This window comes from Petaurus breviceps, unplaced genomic scaffold, assembly GCF_028583685.1.
Source record: "Petaurus breviceps papuanus isolate PSGF00001 unplaced genomic scaffold, PetGlider_PUasm1.0 126, whole genome shotgun sequence".
NCBI lineage: Eukaryota > Metazoa > Chordata > Mammalia > Diprotodontia > Petauridae > Petaurus > Petaurus breviceps.
The window spans coordinates 36,539,207-36,566,766 of NW_027185655.1; the positions used below are offsets into that span (position 1 = coordinate 36,539,207).

Sequence of the window (27,560 nt, forward strand, 5' to 3'; positions counted from 1 at the left end):
ACACACACACACACACACACACATTGACCCCATCATAGAGACACTGAATGCCAGAGATGCCATGACACCAGCCTCAGTCATGTGCTGGGATATGGGGAGGTAGAGGAAAGAAAAAACATTTATTTTCTACTATGCACCAGGCTCTGTGATAAGTAATTTACAAATATTATCTCATGTATTATATATACACAAATATGATATGTGCAATGGACACACATATCAAATTGATTCAAGAAACATTTCTTAAGTGCCTACTGGATACAGAGCATGGGGAGAGAAGCAAAGGGAGATGTATGGGGGAGTTTTTAAATTTAGATAAGATAGATATACATGGTCTTCTGGAACTTATTGATTTGGTAGGGGCATCTGACACATATGCCAATAATAATATATAATAATCTAGGATAAATGTATTAGAGTGCTGTAAAAACCCATGTGAGGGGGCAGCTAGGTGGTGCAGTGAATAGAGCACTGACCCTGGAGTCAGGAGGAGCTGAGTTCAAATCCAGCCTCAGACGCTTAACACAAAAACTAGCCTTGTGACCCTGGGCAAGTCACTTAACCCCAATTGCCCTCCAAAAAGCAAAAAACAAACAAAAAAACCTATGTGAGGTCTAGGAGAAAAGTTCATTTTCACCTGAGAGCAGAAAGGAGGGACGGAGAGATAGTAGTATTCAATGTGTTGGGAGAAAGTAGGGAAGAGAGACTTCAACACTAGGGGAATGGGTTAAGTCTACATTAGAGATAAGAGGCACAGTGGGCTCCCAGTCTTCCTTAATTTACTTGTATACTATGAAGACAAATAAGATGATATTAAAGTCCTTTTAAAACATAGAAACATAGATTTATAGATGGAAGGGCACTAAAAAGGCCTTCTAGGTCAACCTCTTCATTTTACAATTGAGGCCCTAAAAGTGCCTAAAGTGATTTGGTCAAGGTAACATTAACAGGTAGGATGTGGCTATGCTAGGGTTTCGATCCAGGCATTCTGGCTCCATTTCCATTGTACTATACTGCCTTTCAATCTTCTTGTGGATGGTAAAATCCAGGTGTTACCATTATTGTTAATTATCCATCAATATTCTAATGATTGGAACTTTTTTGTACAGGGATTCACTGTACAAATTGAGAGATGGTCTTCCGGAGTTGCCAAGTCTTAAAGTTTCTTCAGGTCAACTTAATGTCAGGCCTCTTCAACTTTGTCAGACTGGTTCTTGAATAAGAGACACATGGATAGACTGGGAGGATTGTCTGGTTACATTTGAAGCTCATACTCTGCTCTCCTAACCTTTGAGAAACCAGGTTCACCTCTATATCATGAGGAAGCATTAAAGTGGAATCTTAGTGTTATTAATAACAAATTATTCCATACACAGAATCATCACAGATTTAAGTAGGAAAGAAACTTGCTCTTAGATTTCACTGAATTTGAACAAATTGATAGAGTGGGAACAAGATTGGAGCCGGGTTCAAATTCCAACTCAGCTACTTACTATCTGTGTGACCTTGGGTAAGTCATGTAACCTCTTTTATCTGGGATGTGAGGAGTTTGGACTAGAGGACCTTTAAGGTCCCTTCCAACTAAATACGTGATCCTAGGAGGTCATCAAGTAATCTACATAGACAAAGAGTAAGGGGAGAAGAAAGGAAGAATATTCATTTGAGGAGTGTATTTGGGTAGGCTATCATGTGCTCTCTCAACTATCACTGGAAAGACTTGATGACTCCATTCCAATAGGTAATCCACAGTCTGGGTACCATAGATGGGGACTAATATTTGGTTCAGAAATACTCCATAATGGTGTAGCGATCATAAAGCAGAACATCAAATATTTGGTTTATTACCCACAATTCTGAAAGTTTCCTGGTTCTATTTATTCAAAATGTTACAATTTATTCAGTGCTATTTAATTTATTCACACATTAAAGGATTCCTATTTTTCAGGTTTCTGAAAACTTTACTGTCCCATAAATCACAAAATTTATGACAATGTTATGAGAATAAAGGAATTTTAAAAGAGAAGCTTTTGTTTCAGGGAAAAGTTTGAAGTCATCAAAGTGTGTGGTGGGGAAGGTGGTTAGCAGGATGCAAAATATTGGGCAGTCAGAAAGAATTTACTTAACACCTATTATGTACACTGCACTAAACAAACTCTGGAGATACCAAAGACAGCCCAAGAGAAGCTCACATTTTTCTGAAGGAAACAACAAGCAAATTTGTACAAAGAAGCTCTAGACAGAATAAATAGGAAATAACAGAGGGAAGGCATCAGAACTTAAATTAAGAGGAACTAAGGGAGGTTTCTTTGCACTCAAAGAATTTACTCACTGGTGGAAAGGATGTCATAGGATTGGTCAACCTGGCAAGAACAACAGATGACAAAATACAGTTTGTGGGTTCCATTGGTATGCTTGGGATGATAAGAGAAAGTAAGGAAAGAGCCCAACACATTGGGTGGACTCCCTGCTCCCATCATGGCAAACCATCAAGAACAAATAGAAAAGAACTACATATGGGGAAAAGATGTGGATGGGTTTTAATCTGCTTTGCTAGAGGGAGAATTTCCCCTGATGAGATTCAGAGTGTTTAGTATAATACAATAAGTAGCTAGATGGCATTGTGGATTGAGGGCTGGACTTGGAGTCAACGAGACCTGAGGTCAAATCCATCCTCAAACACTTACCAGTTGTGTGTGGCAAGTGACTTAATCTCTGCCTGCCTTAGTTTCCTTATCTATGAAATGAGGATAAGAATAGCACCTACCTTCTAGGGTTATTGTGAGGATAAAAACAAGATATTTGTCAAGAGTTATGCAAATTTAAAACTATGTAGTAGAGAAGAAGTATATAAAATAAAAGTAAACTATGTAGTTTATAGAAAAAGGAAGAGGAGGAGGAAGGGAAGGAGGATGAGAAGTACAAGGAGAAGAAGGTGGAGGAGGAGGAAGAGGAGGAGGAGAAGAGGAGAAGGAAGAGAGAAGGAGCAGGAGGAGCAGGAGAAGAAGAAGAAGAAGAAGAAGAAGAAGAAGAAGAAGAAGAAGAAGAAGAAGAAGAAGAAGAAGAAGAAGAAGAAAAAGAAGAAGAAGAAGAAGAAGAAGAAGAAGAAGAAGAAGAAGAAGAAGAAGAAGAAGAAGAAGAAGAAATCTACTGAGAGTCTTTTATAGGCAAAGCTCTGTAAAAGGGACCAAGAGACTACAGGTACCAAGATGGAAAAACAACACAGTTCCTACCCTCAACTAGCTTGCCCTAGTATAGATTCACAAAGGGGTGCCAAATTCGCACATCAAATATCCAGCATCACCAGGGAAGAGGTCTATTGCATAAGCAAATTTTCTGGGAAAATGTAGTCTATCTCTTTTAAGTGCCAAAGGGTTGTTTTTATTTAATTAAAATTTCAGTGAAAGTCTTTCTAAAATTATTACACATCATTCAATATTGTCCACCATTATGACTATCAATTGTTATGCCGCATTGTAATGCAGTAATGTCCTCAGGGCTCTTTAGTCACACAGTGTAGTTTGCTCCTACATAAATCAGGCAGACCTTGCTATACTTTTTGAATTACTGTGGCTGCTTTTTTTTTTCCTTCTCCTTCGGTTGTTTTTTTCTTGTTGCTGTCAGTGTTTGTGAGTCCAGAGCTCACCTCCGTTCTAGCCTGCCACTTTTGATCTGCTATGGGTAAGAGAAACCAAAAAAACAATGCTTTAAGAGCTATGAGTAAAACAAGGGCAAGTGGTTCTGAAACAAAGACGAGGTTCTCTGGCAAAAAAAAAAAAGTGAATAAGTTTTAGTGCATTGGACTTATACCACGTTTTTCAGTAGTTCCTAGCTGTAGGCTGATTCCCAGTGGTCCTGGGTATTTAGGGCTTTCAGTCATTCTTTGTTACTCAGGAGAACAAAGCCTTTCATAAAAATGTATCCGCCTAGATGTCTAGTTCAGGTGCTTTCAAATACACCAATCTTGATTAAACCAAAGAGTGATTAAAAAAGTGGGGGAGGGGGCGGGGCTGGTTACATCCTTGCCTGTCTAGAGCTAGAGAAATGAATCCTTTTTTTATCCTGATCCAATGGCATCCTCCATCTTCTGGAGGAAGGAACCTAATCAAGCTAGACTTAGTGGACTTTAAGTTCACTGTTGATGGCACTCTAGGACAGGGATTCTTTTATTTCTTTGTTTTGCTGTTGTCAATTTATTTATTTATTTTTAGTTTTCAACATTCATTTCCATAAGATTTTGAGTTACAAATTTTCTCCCTGTCTCTCCCCTACCGTACACCCCAAGATAGTGAGCCTACTGAATACTTCTTCCCCCAATCTGTTCTCTCATATCCTCACCCTAACTCCCCTAACATTCTTGAAGGGAAAGATGGATTTCTATACCCCATTGCCTGTATATCTTATTTCCCGGTTGCATGTAAAACCACAATTTTTTAACATTTGTTTTTAAAACATTGAGTTCCAGATTCTTTCCCTTCTTCCTTCCTCACCCACCCCCACTGGGAAGACAAGAAATTCAATGTAGGTTGTACATGTGTAGTTACACAAAACATTTCCATAGTAGTTATATTGTGAAAGACTCTTTCCCTCCATCCTATCCCGCCCCCCATTTATTCTATTTTCTTCTTTGACCCTGTCCCTTTTCAAAAGTGTTTGCTTCTAACTGTAGGGTAGAGATTCTTAACGTGAAGTCTACAAAACTAGATTTGAAGAAGTTCATGAATTTGGTCAGTTTTAAAAATATATATATATATATATTTTGATAACTATATCTCAATGTAATTGGTTCCTTTGTAATCCTACATATTATCATACATATATAATCATATATTATATATATCCTATATATAGAATCCTAAATTCTATGTATTTATACATTTAAAAATGCGATTCTGAGAAAAGGTCCATAGATTTCGCCAAATTGCCAAAGGGGACCTTGACACAGAAAAGGTAAGGAAATCCTGCTATAAGTCTTCTCAAATTCGTGTGGTAACTACATGCATTCAGCGATGGACATTCTAAACATTCTCTTCTTCTCTTTATTTGCTTTTATCTTTTAAATTCACTTTCACCTTTCCCATGACAAATGAAGTTAAATCATCATACATTTTTGAGTCAGAGGTTTAGAGCTGGGAGGAACCTCAGAGATCATTTAATCCAAATCTTATTTTACAGAAATTGAGAAAACTGAGGCCCAGAAATGATGTGACTACCCATTCCCACAGCTAGTAATTGGCAAGGAGAGTATTCAAAACCAGATGCTTGGGCTCCAGGTCCTCTTTCCAATATGCAGTTCTGTCTCCCACCCATTGGTTTGGGTAAAGCTTAATGGTAATAACATGTAGAAAACAACCATTTTACTGTCAGAGGAACTAACCATAGTTTTTGTGGAGCAACAGTTTCTATGCAATTTATATATATTCATTCATTACTTCAAATTATTGTGGGAAATAAGGTATAATTTTTAAAATGTATATTCATTCTCCCCAAACATCTCAAGTTTTCAGATGAAGCCAGAAATAGTAAGATATTAAGCCATATTTTGACAGTCATATCAGCAGCCTACCCACAAGTGAAATATATATTCAGTTATATATTATGTACTATTATTATACTCTATACACTCTAATATATGCTAATTTATTATACATACTGATATTTCATTTAACTTCTATCATCAGGTTAAGTGCTATTTCATATATGCAGATCTTTTAGATAACAGAAGTTTACCCATTTCAAAGGCTGATTTTCTTTTTTTTTCTTTTTTTGGAGCGCAATTGGGGTTAAGTGACTTGCCCAAGTTTACATGGCTAGTTTTTGTGTTAAGTGTCTGAGGCCGAATTTGAACTCAGGTCTTCCTGACTCCAGGGCCTGTGCTCTATTCACTGTACCACCTAGTGCCCCCACAGGCTAATTTTCTAAATAAAATTTTTAATGATATAAAATAGAGATATTTTTAAAACGTTTTTAAAAATCCCATCTTCTTAAGTAGAGACTTAAACTAACCTCGTCATGATAACTTTCATTAATCATTATATCTATTTTTTTCTACTTTGTCAATTTTAATTCCTTTTTTTAAAAAAACTATACAATCATTTGAAAAAATAAACCATAAAGTATGAAATTACTTTGGAAAGCTATAATAGATCCATTTCTGATAATTTAAATAATGGACACCTATCCCAACTCCATTAATTACAATGGTTTCCTATCACACCCAGGATCAAATATAAAATCCTCTTTTTGGTATTCAAAGTCCTTCTTAACCCTAGCCCCATCCCACCTTTCTAGTATTTGTACACTTTACACCCACCCATCCCCAATACACTCTTTAATCCAGTAACGTCCTTACTATTCTTTGATCCAATGATGTCCTTACTGTTCCTTGAACAAAACATTCAATCTCCCTCTTTGTCCCTGTCTACTAATTTCCTTCAAATCCCAAGTAAAATCCCAATTTTTATCAGAAGCTGCTCCCATTCCCTCTTAATTCCAATTCCTTCCTCCAATTAAGTTCATCATCCTATATATAACTTGTTTGTACATAGTTGTATGCATGCAATCTTCCAATTAGACTGTGAGCTCCTCAAGAGTATGGATTGTGTGTGTGTGTGTGTGTGTGTGTGTGTGTGTGTGTAGCAGAGAATGGGGGAAGGGAGAGAGGGAAGCTCAGCCTTTCTTTGTATTTTCAACACTTAGCACATACCCTGGTACAGAGTAGGTGCTTAATAAATACTTATATACTGGTTGAAAATGCATTAGAGAGGTTCAGGATACTGAACTACTCAACCATCCAATAAGTTATTAATCAGTTAACAATGTCATCTCTAATAAAAGTCTTGCATCGACCAGAAAATACAGAATGTGAAATAAAACAATAGTCACTTCATTTGAAACACCCGAGAAAATGTAGGAGTTGGTAGGGACCTAATTCAATCTCCTCATTTTCCAGATGAGGTAACTGATAATCAGAAAAGTTATGTGACTTACCCAGTCATGCAGGCAGTTTAAAAATAGCACAGGTAAGGTTTGGACCCAAATTCCCTCACTACAAATATTTGATTTTTCCTCTGTATCACATTGCCCAAAGAGCAGTGAGGCAGAATATAATGTCATTTAAGATTATGGCCAGAATATTAAAAATCTGAAGTCTAGACATCCGAATAAGCATGTACAAAATATAAGAAGGTGGGTATATGATTTAGAGTTAGACCAGATCTTCTAAGTCATCAGATTTTTCTGCCTCTCAATGTGAAAATTCTCTTCAAGGGAGCATGAACTCATATGCATCTTCTAGACTTGGAGAGTTACCTGGGACGCTGAAGGGCAAAGGGATAATACTAAGAACAATAAGAACAATAACAAAATTATAATAAACCTTTATATTGAACTTCAAAGTGTGCAAAGCACTTTCTGTGAGTCATTTCCTCCGATCCTCATAAGGTCGATGCTATTTGAGGAATCCAATAAAGATAGAGCTTAAGTGACTTGTCCAGGTTGATCTGGGCAGTATGCATCAGAGGCAGGACTTGAACTGAGGTCTTCCTGTCATCAAGGACTACCCTCTAGCACTATCATCCCCACCTCTACTTCTTGGGATTCTTAGTTTCCTCCAAAGTTCAGGTCTAGCGGTCCTATGGGCAACTTTTCTTGATCCCTCTCAGGCATTAATGTCCTGCATCCAAAATACCCTGTATTTCCTCTATATCTATTTGCATACATTTATAAGTGCCTGTGTTGTTTCCCTGGGTGGAATGAAAGTTCCCTAAGGGCTTTCATTTTCATTTTGTACTCCTGGTACCTAGAAAAATTCCTGAAATGGGGTGGGTGTTTAGTGAGTGTTTGTTGATTAATTATGCCTCATCATCTCTCATACACAAATTAATGGCTATTAATCACTCTAAATATTAACTAAAGTCAGAAGACCTGGGTCCAAATTCTAATATATCATCTGCAAAACAGCGATAGTAATACTTGGACTGTTTTACAAGGTCATTATGAGGATCAAATGAGAAAATATATGTAAAACACTTTGCAAACTACCATAGCTGGGTCCTGATTAGTACAAATAACCCTGAAGTGGTCACATGTATTTGAATTCCCACTATTCAAAATTATAATTATGGAAAATATGGTAATTGAATCCAGCCCAAAGGAAATATGTAGTGTAAGTTCAAATAATATTACCACTTCGGGGAGATTTATTATTTGTACTAATTGGGACCTAAATGTATGAGATATTATTATTTATAATAATCAAAGTGTGATGGCCATGGATTGAATTATTTTTTAGAAGCCCCTAATGGTATTTCATCACCAAATAAAGATGTAATGTCCTGTTGTTCTAAAAACTTTGAATGTAACCTAAGGAGATGCAAATTAAATATATGCCATTCACAGAAACATTTGGACTGCCTAATAGTCAATCAATAGATATCTTATTTTTCAATTTCACTGCAGCTCAGAACTCTCAAGCTCAAGTGATCCACCATCCTTAGCCTCCCTAGTAGCAGGGATTCTACTACCACCCCAACCAGCTTTAAAGGTTTGCAAAGTGCTTTATATAGATTATCTTGACCTGAATTACATACAACTTGTCAGGAATGAATAAAACAAGGTCATAAGATCACAGCTCAAGAGGAACTATAAAAATCACTTAGTTGGACTTCTTCATTTACAGATGAGGAAACAAAAGCCCTGAGAATGGATGTGCTCAAGGTCACATAGTCAAATGGGATTCCAAACCTGGTCCTTCTGGGCTTCATGTTTTTTTCCCCTTATAACCAGTGGTATAGCAGTAAATGTTTAACAATGAGCTGGGGCTGGGGAATGCACCCATAATACACTTTAAAGTTTAATCGGCATTACTAACATTTTCTCCATCATTTTCTTAAGTCTAGATCAATGGTGTCAGACTCAAATAGAGACAGTCTACTAACCCATACAATGAGGATCTCTGTGTGTTGCATATTGACTTAGAAAGCCACATATTAACATTGTTGTACTTTTATTTATTTTGTTCACTATTTATCAATTACATTTTAATCTAGTTCTGGTTTCACTCAGGAGCATTGCCCAACTGCATTTGGCTGGCAGGCTGGGTTTTTTCACCTCTGGTCTAGACAATCAGTCCTGACCTATATCATCTGGAGGTGTAAATACTCACAATGAAAATTTAACAATTCAATCTGTATACAAGCTAGTTCTAGCACACCCACCTAATATGAATTACAGCACAATCACATGTACCTTATAAGTTTGGGAAAATTGTGGCATAATGCTACTGTTTAGTACAAACATGCCTCCTGACAAACTGAGGTCCAAATTCCTGCCTTTCTCCAACTCGTCCAAATGTCGTGTGGCAAAGGGAGATAATTGCTAATCAAATAAATATATCTGATAGAAAACATAGCCTAATTTTGTTACTGGACACGTACTCCCTAATTTCACTAGGAATTGATTTAGAGTCAAGGTTGAACTCTGAGAGGACCCTATGTCATATCAATTTTACTATGTAAAATAATTACATGAAAGAGATAAATATTGATTATAGTATAAGATGTTACATGCATGTTGGAAATGCCCACAAGCATGGTCATATATTTCCTTAAAAATCCTAATGAAAAGACACAAGGTATTTTCAGCACAATGGATTCTTTCTGCATTGTTAGCCATGTGTTAATGCTACCTATTATAATACTAACAAAATATTAATGTTAAGATTTTTACAATCATTCACATGTCGGGACAAAGAAAAATATGGCCAATGGTTTTCATTGAGACATAAAGGAGAAAGTGTAATGCATTAATATTTGGGGCATGATAATGTTTTGTTAAGTCTAACATGATTTATTTAGGATAGAATATATTACCACTTTAATGTGACAGGTCTATTATCCACTGAGAAAAATGCAGACTACTCAGCAGCTTCCTATACAAAAAAAAAGTTGTTTGAATTTCTTGGATCATGCATGCATTTTCTTCCCTTCCCCCACAATGAGCCTACTGGGATCTGTAAGAGATTGGATTGGAATGCAAACCTGAAATATGGGGATCACTAAAGTGATACACAAGAAGATTAAGACAAAATTAAAAACATATGCAAAAGCACCGGGCAGCAAAATGCTACAAAACCCATTCAAACGTGGCATCTTGTTATAGTCAGATCATTTTTAACAACATGGGCAAAACACAGTTTCATTTTTTTTAAGCTGGGGGAGGGGTTTGCAATGATGACACAAAGAAAAAATAAAGGACCAAGGGATAGAAAGAACTCTTCAAAACTCTCTATTGTTTTTCAAAAGCCATTTTCAAGTAACACACATGGAAGGAAGACACACGACCATATGGGCAGTTGTCTTGATGGGATTTGTGTGTGGTTTTCCAAATTGCATTTTTTTCCCACTGAGTAATTCAGAATTATGGCATCCAGGCTACTTAGGTCCTGTTGATTCCTATGGGGATTGCTTTTCCTTTAGCTCCACTAAATATTAATATTTGGGATAAGGGGAGGGAATATGGGACCTCTATCATTTATACAGAAGAAATGGCTTTACTTTGGAAAGACTACCTCTAGTTCATTTTTTAAGGGTCCCTTTCTCAGTTTTCCTCTACTGAATAGCTGCTACTGAAGTTTCTTTTGGCTACAAAAAATGTAGTTTATTTTTGCAAGTAAGCCCTGGAAAGAATATTGCATTTTTGTTTTATAAAGCAATGGATTTATATCAAATTAGATTACTATTGGAGGAGTTCACTTTCTAGTAGTGTGTCTACATCAACAATGAAATATATTTTATAGTTGCTTGGATTCCAATAAATGTAAACCAGGCCATGGGCCAGGCAAAGTAGTCTGGCTTTTTCTTTTTTAGTATAGGTCATGAGTATAGCTACTTGTTTCATTATGTCTCCAAGTTAATATTGGATGTGTCTTTTCTGCAAGGATTGCAGTGCTTGGAGTCCTTAGAGACAACTCAGATGGCTCTACCTATGGTATTCTGCCAAAGAAATTCAGAATTATCCATTAATGGTAGAGTTCTTACTCCTTCTATTACTTTTTTTCCTTTGCACTTTTAAGTAATGAACCAAAGCACCTTAAATCAAACTATATATGCTTTAAAATAAAAATGAAAGCAATGAATTCTCAATGGTAGGATTAGATGTTTATGTGATGAATTTTTAAGCCATTACACTCATATTCCAGTACAAAATTGTTTTGATGATTATTGCTGTGTAATGTAGTTTGAGATCTGGTGCTGTAGGCCCCCCTCCTTCATGTTGTGCTTTTGTGGGTTTTTTTCCTCAAAGATTCCCTTGATATTCTTGACCTTTTATTCCTATGAAAGAATTTTGTTATTGTTTTCTAATTCTATGAAGTTATTCTTTGGCGATTTGGTATGGCACTGAATAAGTAAATCAATTTAGGTTATATTATCATTTGTATTATATTGGCTTGGCCTATCCATGAGAAATTAATATGTCTCCAATTATTTAGATCTGTCTTTATTTATGTGAAGTGTTTTGTAATTGTGTTCACATAATTCCTGTGTATGTCTTGGCAAGCAGACTCCCACTTATTTTGTGCTGCCCACAATTATTTAAAATGGAATTTCTCTTTCTAGCTCTTCCTGCTGTATTTTGCTTGGTAATATATAGAAATGCTGATGATTTGTGTGGGTTTATTTTATATACTGTAACTTTGCTAAAATTGTTAATTGTTTTGAATATCTTTTTTGTTAACTCTCTAGGGTTCTCCTAAGCATGCCATCATATCATTTGTGAAGAGTGATAGTTTTGCTTCTTTGCTGCCTAAGTTTTATTCTTTTACTTTCTTTTTTCTTGTCATTCCTTTAAGCTAGCAGTTCTAGTACTATATTGAATAATAATGGTGATAATGGACACCCTTGCTTCACCCCTGATGTTATTGGAAAAGCTTCTTGTATATCTCCATTAGAGATAATGCTTGCTCTTGGTTTTAGACAGATAATATTTATCATTTTAAGAAAAGCTCCACTTATCTCTATGCTTTCTAGTGTTTTCAATAGGAATGGGTGGTTTGTCAAAAGATTTTTCTGGGGCGGCCAGGTAGTACAGCGAGTAATAGCACTGGCTCCAGTGTCGGGATGACCTGGGGATCGAATCCAGGCTCAGACACTTATCATCCACCCAGAAACACCTGGCCATGTAACCTTGAGGAAGTCACTTAACCCCAATTGCTTTAAAAAAAAGATTTTTCTGTATCTATTGATAAAAATATATTTTTGTTGTTTTATTGATATAGTTACTTATAGTTTTCCTAATATTAAAACAACCCCAAATTCCTGGATATAAACTCCCACTTGGTCATAGCATATGATCTTGCCAGCATTTTATTCAAAATTTTTGCATCGATATTCATTAGGGAAAATTGGTCTGTATTTTTCTTTCTCTGTTTTTGTTCTTCCTCGTTTAGGTATCAAAACTATATTCATGAAGTCATTACATTTGGAAACAAAAGTGTTGACATTTTGTTTAGTCACTATTCACAAGACAGCATTTAAGTTTTCCCATTCAGCAAGTAACTCTCATAAGTTCTCAGAGTTGGATGAGACCCCAAAAGCCATCTAGTTCAACTCATTCCTGCACATGAATGCCCTCTACAAAATTCTTGATGGATTTGATCTTCTTTGTACCTAGTTGTTTGCACATTATCTGTACTATTATTCTATAAGCTCTTGAGGGGAAGGATCATTTTTTATTTCTTTATATCCCCAGTATTTAGCAAAATCTCTGGCCCTTAGTAGGCACTTATTCTGTTTGTTGCCTTAACTTGGTGACTTGTTACATTACAGTGATGATTCATCCTTCTAAGAAAGATGCCCCATTGGTAGGGAAATAAATCTTACACTTCTTGCAATCAAGCCTCCAAATGCAACACAACTTACAAGTCTATTACTCTAAATCTCTTGGTAGCAGCACTGCTGTAAAATGGGAAAACAAACACTTGAACCTGGCAGGTAAATGATGCTTTGAATATAACTCCCTATAGTTATCAGTCACATACAACTGAAACACTTTTTAAGAGCTAGGTTGTAACAGCATGTTTCTAAGAACAAACATCATTAATTTTCAGGAAGAAAAGTGGCTTTTCCTTTCAAAGAAAACTTTAGTCATTCTGCCAACACTATCCTGAGTCCTGGAGAGATATCCATGGTAGCTTTCACAGAATCAACCTGTATCTGACCAAGCATTCCCCTGTACAAAATCACTGAGAACAATCTAGTATATTCTTGAACACTCCTATTGAGAGAAAACCCACAATATGGCATCGAAGAACAACCCATTCCAACTGAGGACAATTCCCACTGTAGTGAAGGGTTGGTTTTTTGGTTTGTTTGTTTGTTGTTTTTTAATCACAACTCAATCTTTGCAACTTCCACCTCTGGCCCCTACTTCTGGATTTTCAGTGCGGAGCATAAAACAGATCTGAATATCTCTTGCTCATTGCCCAATGGGACAGGGTGAGACCAGAAGAAAGAAGGAAGGCTCTTTTTCAGTTTCCAAAATACAAAATAATAGCATGAACGGTGGCTATTATCTTTTCAATGGTTCTATCTTCATGTAATCCCAAAAAATAAAAATTAGTATAAAAGCCAAATTAGATTAATTTCAACACATCGTTGAAGAGTCGTCTTTCCAAATTTGATTTCATAACCTGTGAAAAAGAGCTAGTCAATGAAACACTAATTTTAAAGATAAATACAGGGGCAGCTAGGTGTGCAGTGAATAGAGCACCAGCCCTGAAGTCAAGAGGACCTGAGTTCAGATTCAGTTTCAGACACTTGACACTTAACTAGCTGTGTGACTTTGGGCAAGTCACTTAACCCCAATTGCCTTACCTTCCCTGCTCCAAACAAAAGATAAATACAAACTCTCTTTCCTCTTCCCTCTTGCTCTTCATACCTTACCTTCTTTCAACACTAATTTCGTTGTTTTCTTACATCTTTCTGATATAATTTATTCAATTCCCTGCATTCTAAATGCTCACTTCCCCAACTACACCTTATTCATTATTTCTTCCTCCTATCCCTTTTTCTCTATCAACACCTTAGATATGCTCCTCTCTTTTCATAATTGCTAAAAGTCCAGACAATGAGCTTGGAATCAGAAGACCAGGATTTAGCCTTATCTCTTCCAATAACTTTCTATGTGATTCTGGGAAAGTCACATCCTCTCTAGGTCTTAGTTTCTAATTTATAAAGCTAAGGAGTTCGGTAGCCCTTGGAACACAAATCCGCAAATTGAACTGCTTAGAACCTCCACTTCTTACATAAAATAATTTCTCTCTCTTTTTTTAAGCATTCAGGGTTAAGTAATTTGCTCAAAGTTACACAGCCAGTTATTTCTGGGTGTGGTGCTAAGTATCTGAGCCCAGATTTGATCCCCAAGTCATCCCGACACTGGAGCCGGTGCTCTTACTCGCTGTGCTACCTGGCCACCCCATAAAATAACTTCTTATTTCTATTTTTCAAAGAAATATGTAACCAAATTAAGAAGTCTTTGTAAAGAGAAGCCAAGTTTTCTTTATACCCCCTAAACAGTCATGCAAATAAAGGCTATAAAATTAAGATAAAGTGATAATTTAAGTTCAGGGGAAAGAGCTGATCTCTAAGGTCATTCCAACTCTATAATTTCAAGATTTACAGCAGCATCTTCTTAGCTCATCATCTTTCTTCCTGTCTCCACTATAATTCATCCCAAACACAGAGGCGAGAATAATTTAATTTAAACACTGTTGTAATCATGTCGCTCTCCTGCTCAAGAACTATGTTCTCCTACTTTGGGGTAAATTCAATTGGGCACTTCTCTCACTTAAATTAATAATCTTCTAAGCATCCTAAACCACGAGCAAAGAACACTTTTCTTAACTTCCCTATCTCAGTCAGGTTTCTTAATAAACTAACCTAAATCTCCATTTAACTATCATGGTTTTTTTTTGGGGGGGGGGAATTAAACTTCATTAATTTGCATGGAATTTAGGCAATTGATAATAGTTGGTCCAAAATTTAGCTTCTTACCAACTATTTTTTAAGTTTGCTTTGCAGATTATTTTTGCAAACAAGATTACAAGGGAGAGGGATGTTGAATATCCTTAAAGAAACTAGGCTGATTTTCATGCTATAGAAGAACAAAAGAACACTCTCCTGCTTATGGCTTTAACCTCTTGGTTCTAGATATGCCCCTCCTTGGAACACACTGCCCTGTATTCCCCTTTCAAGGTAACCTCCAGATGCCATTATTATAGAGTGGAAGGTTTCTCTCTGATTTCTGGTTCCTGTGATGTAATTATTAGGAGAACCAACTAGAAAACCCTGAATGAAGACCTGTTTTTACCTATAAAACTCAGTATATAGATGATGATAATGCCATTGGCACACCCAGAAAAGGAGGAAGGAGGAAAGGAAGACTGGTCAAGCCAGAACAAGTGCAATCTCTGTGCAGTATCATTGTTGACCTCTTTCTTACCCTTCCCTGAAGTGTAAGTCCAAAGTCCAGTGAGCATTCTGGCCATAGCACTCTCTTCCCTGTCCTGATCAGGAGTGCAGATCCTATCTGAGCACCATCCTACTGAGATTGGGGGTACATGGGAATAGAATTTAAGCTGCAGCCTTAAGTTGCAGCCTTCTCTTGTGGCACCTTCTTCTAGGTATCTCCTTGTTCAAGTTAAAACATATTATCCTGGGCATAGACCAATATCTTACACTGTATAGCAAAATAAGGTCTAAATGGATGCAGATCTATATATAAAGGCTGATACTGTAAGCAATCTGGGAGAGCAAGGAATAATTTACCTGTCAGATTTATGGAGAAGGGAATTATTTATGACCAAATAAGAGTTAGAGAGCATTATGAAATACAAAATGGATGACTGATTACATTAAAGTAAAAAGGTTTTGTACAAATAAAGCCAATGTAATGAAGATTAGGAGGAAAGTGGAAGATTGGGAAAGAATTTTTACAACCAGTACCTCTGGTAAAGACCTCATTTCTAAAAAATATAGAGAATTGAGTGAAATTTATAAGGATACAAGTCATTCCCCAAATGATAAATGGTCAAAGGATATGAACAGACAATTTTCAGAGGGAGAAATTAAATATAGCTATAAGAATATGAAAAAATTATCTAAATCACCATTGATTATAGAAATGCAAATCAAAATAACTCTAAGGTACCACATCTCACTGGTCAGATTGGCTAAGACAACAAAACAGGAAAATGATAAATACTTGAGAGGTTGTGGAAAAATTGGAACACTAATGCATTGTTGGTGGAGTTGTAAACTGATCCAACCATTCTGGAGAGCAATTTGGAACTGTGGCAAAAGGCTATAAAAAAAGTACATACCCTTTGACCCAGCAATACCACTTCTAGGGCTGTATGCCAAAGAGATTATACAAGTGGGAGGAGGACCCCCGTACGTATAAAAATATTTATAGCAGCTCTTTTTGTGGTGGCAAAGAATTGGAAATCAATTGGGGAATGGCTGAACAAGTTGTGGTATATGAATATAATGGAATACTACTGTGTCATAAGAAATGGGGAGCAGACAGACTTCATAATAACCTGGAGAGACTTATATAAACTGATGCTGAGTGAGGGGAGCAGACCCAGGAGAACTTTGTACACAATTACAGACACATCATATCTGTGATGACCAAGTTTGATAAACTGGGCTTCTCTCAGCAATGCAAGGTTAAAAGACAACTCCAAAAGACTCATTATGGAAAGGGATATCCACATCCAGAAAAAAAGAACTTCAGAATCTGAATTCAGATTAAAGCAAATTACTTGCTCTCTTTCCTTTGTGTTTAGTTTTGTTTCATTTCTTCTTTCTCATTGTTTGATCCATTAGTTATAATTCTTCTTTACAATTTGAGTAATGTTTAATGCGAAGGTATTTGTAGAACCTATATTGGATTGAATGCTGCCATAGTGGGGGAGGGGGAAGGAAAGGAAGGGGAAGAAAGTTTGGAACTCAAGGGATTGTAGGACTGAATGTTGTAAACTTTTTGTAAATAAATTATAAAAAATAAAACATGTACATACATGCATATACATATATAGTATGTGTGTATATATATATATATACATATGTAACAAAAGGTCTAAGTATTTACTGGTTTAAGTAATTAAACTGTAAGTATTTACTGGCTAGCTTGATTTGTTTCTTAAACAGACTGGGGCCGATGCTACAATAGATTGGGACATGTTAGTCTTCCTTATTTGAACAGAAGATTTAAAAAAAAGTTCAGTCTCAGAATGAGAAAGGGACTAGGCAGTCCTTTAATCCATTAGAAAAAGAGTTAATGCACCACTTACGACCTTTATCTATTCATTAAATAAGTCTGGAAATAACATCCTTGGAACTGGGTAACAACAGTACTTCATGATGTCAGTATGTTTCTTATACTAATGGCACTTCTTGCCAAATATCTATAACTGGGAATTTCCACTAAAGTAAGGGTTCTTTATCTTTTTTTTCTGTCACAGACCCCTTGACTACAGCCTGGCAAAACCTATAGAGTCCTTCTCAGAATCGTGTGCCTAAAAGCATAAAACCAAATGCATAGAATTATAAAGGAAATCAACTATATTGGAATTGAGGTAATTTTGTTTCCCATCAAGTTTACTGACCTCCTGAAATATAGTTGGGGCAAGGGGACCCCAGTTTATGGAACTCCAGACTAGTGTTTACTGACTTTGCCTCAATCATTCTGATTTACTAAAGATGTATTGCATGTTTATTATTGTTGTAATCTATGCTCTCTAAGCAAAGAAAGGAAAAAATTGAAAATATGCCAAACATTAGCAACTGATGTTACAGAGTGTCTGGCACTGAAGACAAATTACTATGAAATAGAACATCTTTTAGTAAATTAGAAACTCGGTGTTAAAGGATACTGGTTTAGAGCAACAGAATTCGTGTACAATGGTCCTGATACGGAATTTGTAGGCAAATACCAAGCATGAACTGGTTAATTTTAGTAAGGTGACATGTCTATAATCTTAACTAATTTATCTGGTATTTGGTTAGTGGCCCCCACTTTGGCTTTTTGAGTAGCTGAGGATAGGGTTGTTTTTTTTTAAGCTACATGACTGTATTTTTGTTTTAGTTCAACAAAGCTATTTTCAGAAAAGAACTTTGTGCAATTCAATTGGGTTTTAATCACTGAGTGTGAATTACACTCTCACTCAATCAATAAACATTTATTAAGTATCTAATATACACCAAGCAGATTGCTAGTTACTTCCGTAGATAGAGTACCATGCTTGCAGTCAGGAAAATATAAATTCAAATCTGGCCTCAGACACTTACTAGCTGTGTGTCCCTGGGCAAGTAACTTAACCCTGTTTGCCTCAATTTCCTCATCTGCAAAATGAGCTGAAGAAGGAAATTGTAAACCACTCCAATATCTTTTCCAAGAAAACCCTGTGAACAATATTGGTTTGGTATAGTCTACAGGGTCACAAAGAGTTGGACATGACTAACCAAGAATATGCGAGGCACTATGCTACCTCTGGGAAGACAAAAGGAGGCAAATGTCCCTGCCCTTACTGAACTTACAATCTAATGGGGGAGACAACATTTAAACAAATATAATAAAAAAGCAAGCTACATACTCTATAAATACATAATTAACAGAGGGAAGGCACTGGAATTAGGCAAGGATTCCTGTCCAGGGTAAGGTTTTAATTAAAGGAAGCCAGGAAGGTCAATAGTTAGAGAGGAAGAATAGAGAGTGTTTCAGACATGGTGGACAGCCATCAAGAATGCCCAGGGTTGAGGTGGCTAAGTGGCACAGTGAATAGAGTACCAGCCCTGGAATCAGGAGGACCTGAGTTCAAATCCTGCCTCAGACACTTAACACTTACTAGCTGTGTGACCTTAGGCAAGTCACTTAACCCCAACTGCCCTACCTTCCCCCTTGCAAAAAAAAAATGCCCAGGGCTTAGAGATAGAGTGCTTTACCCTTGGAATGACAAATAGGGCTAGTATTATGTGTCAGGGAATAAAGTGTAACTAAGAAGACTGGAAAGACAAGAGGGGAGTAGGTTATGTAGGGCTTTAAATGGCAAACAGAGTATTTTGCATTTGATCCTGGAGGTTATAAAAAAAAATCCACTGGAATCTATTGAATAGAGGAATGACATGATCAGCTCCATTGCTATACTGAGGGTGGGTTAAATTGCTTTTAGACTGAAGATAAAAATCTTGTTTTATACTGTGAATGAAGTTCATTAAACACACATTTATTCACAATATTTTGTTCCTTGATCATAGAAGCCCTAGATGTCTTCTGAAACCACTTGAAGGTATTTTTAAGCATGTGAATCATGCATTTATTACAAAAGTGTAAGGGTATAAAAGAATTGTACACAAATTCCATTGCATGAATCTTATTTTACTTACTTAAAACCAATCTTTTGGTTTTGCAAAAGGTTACACCTATAAAGGAATTTTTTTAAAGAAAGTTTGTATCCCTCCATATAAATTCTTTCTCAGTTTATGTACTAATCTATAGTGGGATGCAGATATAAATGAGACATTTTTCTTTTCACATCAAAAAGCTAACAAAAGGCCAAATGTAAATGAAATCTCTGCTTGGATAGTAAACACCCATCAAATTAACTGGACAGCTGCTTAAATATATGGGTAAAAGATGGTTTGTTGGACCAATCTTGGAAAACTTGGAATAAATTTTCTCATAAAGTCAATGTTATGAACTATAGTTGAGTTCCCTCCCAAAATTATGGTTTTATTTACTTTGGTTGTACGCAGTGATTTACACATTGACTAACCAGGATATTTTCTGTATGTACATTGTATGAAAGGGAGTTCTTTTGAGTTAAGAAGTCCATTATTTAAGTTCATCACCTTATTTCTTTTTCTTTTCTTTTATAATTGACAAGAACTAGGAAAATCAATTTAACTTGGAAAAGAAAAAATATATCAGAGTATAGAGTTGATATGAATTATATAACATTTTCCTATAACTTGTGAGACTTTAGGCCTCACTAAAAACCACCAACCTACATAGGCAGCCTATAAAATCCTAATTAACCATAAGGTTAAAGTACTATGGTAGGCAATTGGATGTATAGCCTATTGAGCTGATCCAACAATAGCTAGCTTTTGGATAGTCAATAGGGATTGATGGACAGGGAGGTGGCATAGCTGGTAGAATACCAGGCCTGGAGTCAGTAAAATCTGGGTTCAAATGTGGCCTCAGGTACTTACTAGTTGTATAACACTGAGCAAGTCACTTGACCCCATTTATCTCACTGCCTCCCTATATAAATGAGCTGGAGAAAGACATGGCAAGCCATTGATTTTTAGGCAATTGGGTTTAGGCAGTTTGCTTAGGGTCACACAGGAAGGGTCTGAGTATGGATTTGAACTCAGTAACTTTTGAAGCTTAGTGTCTTTGTCAAGAAAATCCCAGATTAGGTTATGAAGAGTTGGACACAACTGAACCAAAAATAACAACAACAGATTGACATCGAGCTTGGAACCATCTTTAAAAAAGAAACAAATTGAGATAGAATGAATAGAATGATGGGGCTGGGAGTCAGAAAAGTGTATGTTCAAAACCCTCCCCTCATACTTACTATGCACTCTTACCTTAGCATGATTTGCTAAACTCAGCGTCCCAAACAACTCCCAAGGCCAAAATCCACCACGGATTTTGAGAGAGCTCCTCACACTGATAAAATCACAGATCCTTTGTGAAAACATAGGATCCTCATGGGATCATAGATTTGAAGCTTAAAGTGATTTTGGAGATGATCTAGGCCAGTCCCCTGATTCAACAATTGAGGAAGTCAAGGCCAAGAAGGGGAAAGTGACTTGGCTAAGATTACATAGGCATTAAGTAGAAGAACTAAAATTTAAAGCCAGGTCCTCTGACTTCAAATGCTAAGCTTTTTCCTCTATACCCCACTGTCTCCTATTCTGTGAGTCATATGTTTGAGTCATATAAAACCTAACCATTATTCATAAAAATGTTTCCATGGGAAAATTAATTCCAATTTAGAATGCCAAGAACATAATCACACACAAACATTTATGTGTGTATATATAAATACATGTGTTTATACATATTTCATATATATGTATAATCCCACAACTGACATATATTCTCCTTTTCCTTCTTGGTTTCATATACCTGAGGAGGGGGAGGGTGGTAAGATGTAGAGAGCATGAGCAGTGAAGAAGAGATAGTTATCTTATAAATAAGTCTCAAATAAACTAAAATTCAGTAACTTATTAAAAGCTTAAGAATATAAGTTTTATAAAAATAGGGAGCTTGAAAAATTCTTCCTTCCAAAAAAAGTAGGCCTATTGCTTATGGAACAAAAATAAATCCACTTCAGATTTGGAATCAACATTGCCTATAAATTCTATGCAGTGGGAAACTTTTGGGGAAAATGTTCATAGTATATATTACTGAGATCATTTTTTTATTGAGCCAAACAAAAGAAAAAGGAAATTTTAAATGAAACTTGATCAAATAACAGAAACATTTCAACAGTTTAAAACCCCATAAAATGTAAAAATATCCATGTTTGATTTTTAAATATAAATGGAATTTTTCAGCCACTGTAGGTAAACCTTATAGATCTGTATTAATCAAATGTAATATGTACTTTTGATTAATTTTCTCCAGAAAAGTTGATTTAAGGAGTGTTAATGCAAGATATTATGTAGTGGTATAAATTAGTTTGATTGTATGCACTGATTTACACACTAACTAACCAGGGAACTTATTACATGTTCATTTTATAAATGGGAGTTCTTCAGAGTGAAGAAGCCTATTACTTAAATTCATCAATTTTTTTTAAATGGCTGGAGAGACCTAGGAAAATCACTTTAATTTGGAAAAGAAACTTTTTTTAGAGGTATAGAGTTGATATGAATTAATTATACAACATTTTTCTATAACTTAAGAGACTTTAGGTCATATGAAAAACCATTAGTAATTTGATGGATCCGTGATTTCAATGTGGGCACACCTAATAGCATAGATTGCAACCTATTCATACTTCTCCATCCTGTATGACTCTTTCCCCTTTCCTCACTCAAAATCTCCACTAAAGGTGCACTCAATATTCTGGAGGTGTTGGTCTTATAACACACTGGAGGTCCCAGCACAGCACTTGACTTGTCCAACTTGACACACTCCCCTTTTTTTCCATTCATATAATATCCTGTGTGGCCTCTTTTATTATATCGCCTTTTCATTGAAATCATCCTTGGTGATAGGTTACAATTGATTTACACCCTTCATCTTTATCGCCATTGCTGAATGGGTCATGTGCAATCTTGATTCTTTAGAGATTATGCTATTCACTCATTTGTAGTCATATCATATAATGATATATAAAAGAGCCACTTGTCATTATTAAAAGGATTCTGTAGTTTTTTCTTTTTTTAATTATAATGTGCTTTATTAATTAGTTTGTTTTCTTTTAGTTTACAGGATTCAATTCCACAATTCCTTGAATTTCACATTTTGTCCCCCTCTCTTCCCTTCCTCCCCCCCGTGGCAGCTTATAGTCAAGTATAGGATCTGTAAATACTTTCAATTTATACATTAGTCAGGTTATAAGGACGGATTGTACCAGCTGGAATTAAAAATGGTAAAGAGGACATAAAACCAAATAACAGAAGGAAAAAGATCAGGTATTTTGCTTCCACCTGGATATAAACTTAGTTCTTTCTCTGGATGCACATTTTTCTCTCCATCATGAGTCTTTTGGGATTGACTTATCTCACTGCATTGCTGAGAAGAGTCCAGTCTATCAAAGTTGGTCATCACACATACGTTGTGTCTGTAATTGTGTACAAATTTCTCCTGGTTCTACTCTTCTCACTCAGCATCAGTTCTTTTAAGCCTCTCCAGGTAAATATGAAGACCGTCTGCTCCTCGTTTCTTACAGCACAATAGTATTCCATACCATGCATATACCACAACTTGTTCAGCCATTCCCCAATTGTTGGGCACCCCCTTAATTTCCAATTCTTTGCTACCACAAAAAGAGCTGCTATAAACATTTTTGTACATATGGGTCTTTCTCTCATTTCTATGATCTCTTTGGGATATAACCCTAGGAGTAGTATTGCTGGATCAAAGGGTATGAAAGTATTTATAGCCCTTTGGGCATAATTCCAGATTGCTCTCCAGAAAGGCTGGATCAGTTCACAACTCCACCAACAATGCATTAGTGTTCCAGTTTGCCCACATCCTCTCCAGCATTTGTCATTTTCCTATTTTGTCATCTTGGCCAATCTGACTGGTGAGATGTGGTACCTCAGAGTTGTTTTGATTTGCATTTCTCTAATCAATAGTGAATTAGAGCATTTCTTCATGTGCTTATAGATAGCTTTAATTTCTTTTTCTGAAAACTGCCTGTTCATATCCTTTGACCTTTTATCAATTGGGGAATGACTTGTATTCTTATAAATTTGACACAATTCTCTGTATATTTTAAAAATGAGTCCTTTGTCAGAGACATAGGTTGTAAAGATTCTTTCCCAATTTCCCACCTCCCTCTTAATCTTGGTTACATTGGCTTTGTTTGTACAGAAACTTTTCAATTTCATGTAGTCAAAATTATCCATTTTACATTTTATAATGTTCTCTAATTCTTGTTTAGTCATAAAGTCTTTCCCTCTCCACAAGTCTGATAGTAAACTATTCCTTGTTTTAGGAGACTGCTTACAGTATCAACCTTTATACCTAGATCATGGACCCATTTAAACTTGATTTTGGTATATGGTGTTGGATAATGGTCTATGCCCAGTTTCTGCCATACTATATTCCCGTTTTCCCAGCAGTTTTTGTCAAATAGTGAGTTCTTATCCCCAAAACCAGGGTCTGTAGTTTTATCAAACGATACATTACTATAGTCATTGACTTCTGAATTTCGTGTGCCTAATCTATTCCATTGATCCACTCCTCTATTCCTCAGCCAGTACCAAGTAGGTTTGATGACTGCTGCTTTATAGTACAGATTGAAATCTGGTAAAGCTAGTCCACCTTCCCTAGCATTTCTTTTCATTAATTCCCTTGATATTCTGGACCGTTTATTCTTCCAAATGAATTTTGTTACTATTTTTTCTAGCTCTATAAAGTAGCTTTTTTGGTAAATTTATTGGTATGGCACTAAATATATAATTTAATTTAGGTAAAATTGTCATTTTTTATTATATTAGCTTGACCCAGCCATGAGCAATTGATATTTTTCCAATTAGTTAGATCTGACTTTATTTGTGTGAAAAGTGTTTTGTAGTTATGATCATACAGGTCCTGGGTTTGTTTTGGCAGGTAGATTCCCAAATATTTTATAATGTCTACAGTAACTTTAAATGGGATTTCTCTTTCTATCTCTTGCTGTTGAATTTCATTGGAAATATATAGGAATGCCGAGGATTTATGTGGGTTTATTTTAGATCCTGCAACTTTGCCAAATTTATTTATTGTCTCAAGCAGTTTTTTACTTGATTCTCTAGGATTCTCTAAGAGTTTTTCAAAGGCAATTCACCCCACTTTCAACCCACTCCCTCACCCCTAGACCAAGCTCAATGTCAATCTGTAGTGACTATCCAAAATCTATCTATTGTTGGACCAGCTTAATAAATTATCCATCCAATTGCGTACCACAGTCTAGACAACAGGCTTCTTAATCCACTTGGGGGAATTTTTATTTTATTCTGAAGGCAAGAAAGAGTCATTGAATATTTTGAGCAAGGAGGAAGCTATGCTTTAGGAATATCAACTTGGCAGCTATGTGACAGATGGAACTAGAGAGACTGGAGCTTGTGAGAGGTGATGAAGATTCTTACTAGGATAGTGCCCATGTGAGTGGAGAGAAGGTGACAGGTGAGAGAGATATTGAGGTGGCCAAATGGATAAGACTTAGTACCTGACTAGATATGAGCGGAAAGAGAAACAGAGAAAACTACAGGCCAGTGTCTCCGTCTCCCACTGTGAATCTGGGAAACTGGAAGTATCGCAGTGATTTCAACAGAAATCAGAAACTTCAGAAGAAGAGTGAGTTTGGGGTAAGAAATAATGAGTTAGGTGGGTAGCCCATAGCCATATATGCAGTATGGGTCAGAGATAGGATGGGAACCCACATCTTCCTGAAGCCAAGGCTAGATTATGCCATGCTGCCTCAAGTACAATACTTATGTGTATCACTTGATAGAATTACGTTTTCCTACTAATTCCTAATGTTTTAAAGCTGGTATAAGGCTGTTAGCCTCTTTTTGTTTCTCTTTTGTTTTCCTTTTATACACATTCCTTTGATGTGCTAAATTTTCTCTTTCTTGAATTCACATTTCTTTCATTATAATTCATATCTTTTCGCAGTAGAAATGTACAGAAAAGAAAGAAAGTAATTCAGTTCCTGTGTCTAATTAACCAAAAGTAGCCTCCTAGGACTAGGTTTGAAATTGCGGTCTGCACACATTTACAACAACATTATAGTCATGATTAATAAACACCTAGTCCAAACCAGTTCATGCTCCTTGTTAGCTAAGTTCTCCAATCTCACTTTCAAGTTCCGTGGCAATGTTTCAAACCAGTTAAGAGTCCTGCTTTATTTGGGTGTACATTGTTAAGCTCACCATCTGGTCAGACAGCTGATGTAACTGAAAGGGCTGAGAGGGGCCCCAGGCTTCCCTCCTAGGAAATATTTGTTTTACCATGTTGTATAATGATTACCAGTAAATAGCTATTTTTAATATAGCAGTTGAAAAGAATTGTAGAAAATTTCAGCTTTGAGTAATTCTATATTGGAATCAATTCCTTATGAGGGAACTCTCTTACCTGTGGACCTGGCTGACCCTGTAAATGAAAGGGGAAAAAAAATTACAAGATTGTTTTATTCCTATTTCACTACAAGAGTTAGTAGCAGCAAAGCTCTTATTTTTTCAAATGTTTGTTGATTTTTTAAAATATCACTTTCATTTTCAAACTTTCATTTTGCCTCTGGTCTTGCCTAACTAGAGTTCTGAGTTGTTTTTTTTTTTTTTTATTGCTTTTTGGAGGGGGAAGGTAGGGCAATCAGGGTTAAGTGACTTGCCCGAGGCCACACAGCTAGTAAGTGTTAAGTGCCGGAGGCTAAATTTGAACTCAGGTCCTCCAGACTCCAGGGCCATCACTCTATTCACTATGCCACCTAGCCTCCCCGAGTCCATTCTTTATATAGCAAAGTATTTTTACAAACAATGAAGAATGGGCTGGGAGAGGGGGAACAGTTCAGCAAAAGCAGCCAGCCAATCAACTGAATTTGCAGGTAGAGGCAATGTCCCATGCCCACGCCCCCACTTTTGCAAATAAGGAAGACAGATCAATCTTTTTCATCTCTCCCTTGGAACTAAGCTTGAACTGACCTTCATTATTAAAAAGAAGGATCTCCCCACCCTCCACCTCCAAAGTAGCACCAAATTATGTAAAATCTTTATTTGATGATTTCTTGAAAATTACATTACACCCAAAGGTCAATTGAATTTTTAATTCCATGTCAAGATAATTTTATTTAAAATCTTAAATTTTACAATTTAACTCATACAGCTCCAGAGTGACTTGAAAATATTAGCATTCACTGAAATGTGATTGGGGGATGATAGAAGGAAAGGAAATAATAAATTGGTTCAATATATTAAAATGAATGAGTCATTTGATGGGAAAGTCTCTATAGCCCCGAGATCCAAATGTGTGGCTATGAGCTACAGCTTCCCAGATGACCAGATCATATGTCATGACAAAAAGGCACATGAGAAGGAAGTACATTTTATGATTCACTGAGCCTTTGGCTTTCCTAGTATCCCAGGAACATTTTTTTCCCTTTTTAATTCAATAGAATTGAGCCAAAGGCTGTAAAAAAACATTATGAAACATCTTCAGCTCAGTGAAAGGGGATCATAACTCCTAAGACAGTCAATAAGGTTTATGACCTCTAACCAGTTTAATACATTTTGAATATCATCTTTTGTTTGAGGCTGCTAACATTTTTTAAAACAACATAATTGAACTGCTTCTTACCAAAAAAGAACCCCCAAAAATCAAATAAAAAACTCCCAAAGTCAATCATTAAAGATATACAAGTATTGATTACCCATCGCTTTCTTAAAAAGTTTTAATCAGTTCTCTGTTCCATGAGCTGAGATGAAAGGGTTCTGTGAGTTAGAAAATAGAAGAAACATTTCTCATGGTAGGGATATCAGGATTAGGCATGAAGAAGAAGACAGGAACCAAGGAAAATGTCTGCCTAACCCTGCTGGAAAGAGGCAACCCTAGATCAGGGTTTAACCTATGGTTCACAGACTCCCAAAGGGTCCAAGGATAGAATTCAAGGGATCTCTGAACTTGGATGAAGAAAAAATACATCTTTATTTCAGTATAACTGCCTTCCTTTGTAATCTTATGTATTTTATCTTGTGCATTTAAAAAGCTTCTTTTGAAAAGCGGACAGTAGGCCTCACCAGATTACTAGAAGAGTCCGAGAGAGAGACAGA

At 36.2% G+C, this 27,560-nt stretch overlaps 1 protein-coding gene across 1 annotated transcript in view; it reads right to left on the minus strand.

Annotated features, from left to right (window-relative positions):
- COL25A1 (collagen type XXV alpha 1 chain) overlaps nucleotides 1-27,560 on the minus strand; it is a 606,174-nt gene that overhangs the window by 218,353 nt on the left and 360,261 nt on the right. The window contains exon 5 of the mRNA XM_069100257.1: nucleotides 25,870-25,887. Coding sequence (XP_068956358.1) covers nucleotides 25,870-25,887 — 18 coding nt within the window. The remainder of the gene's footprint in view (nucleotides 1-25,869; nucleotides 25,888-27,560) is intronic.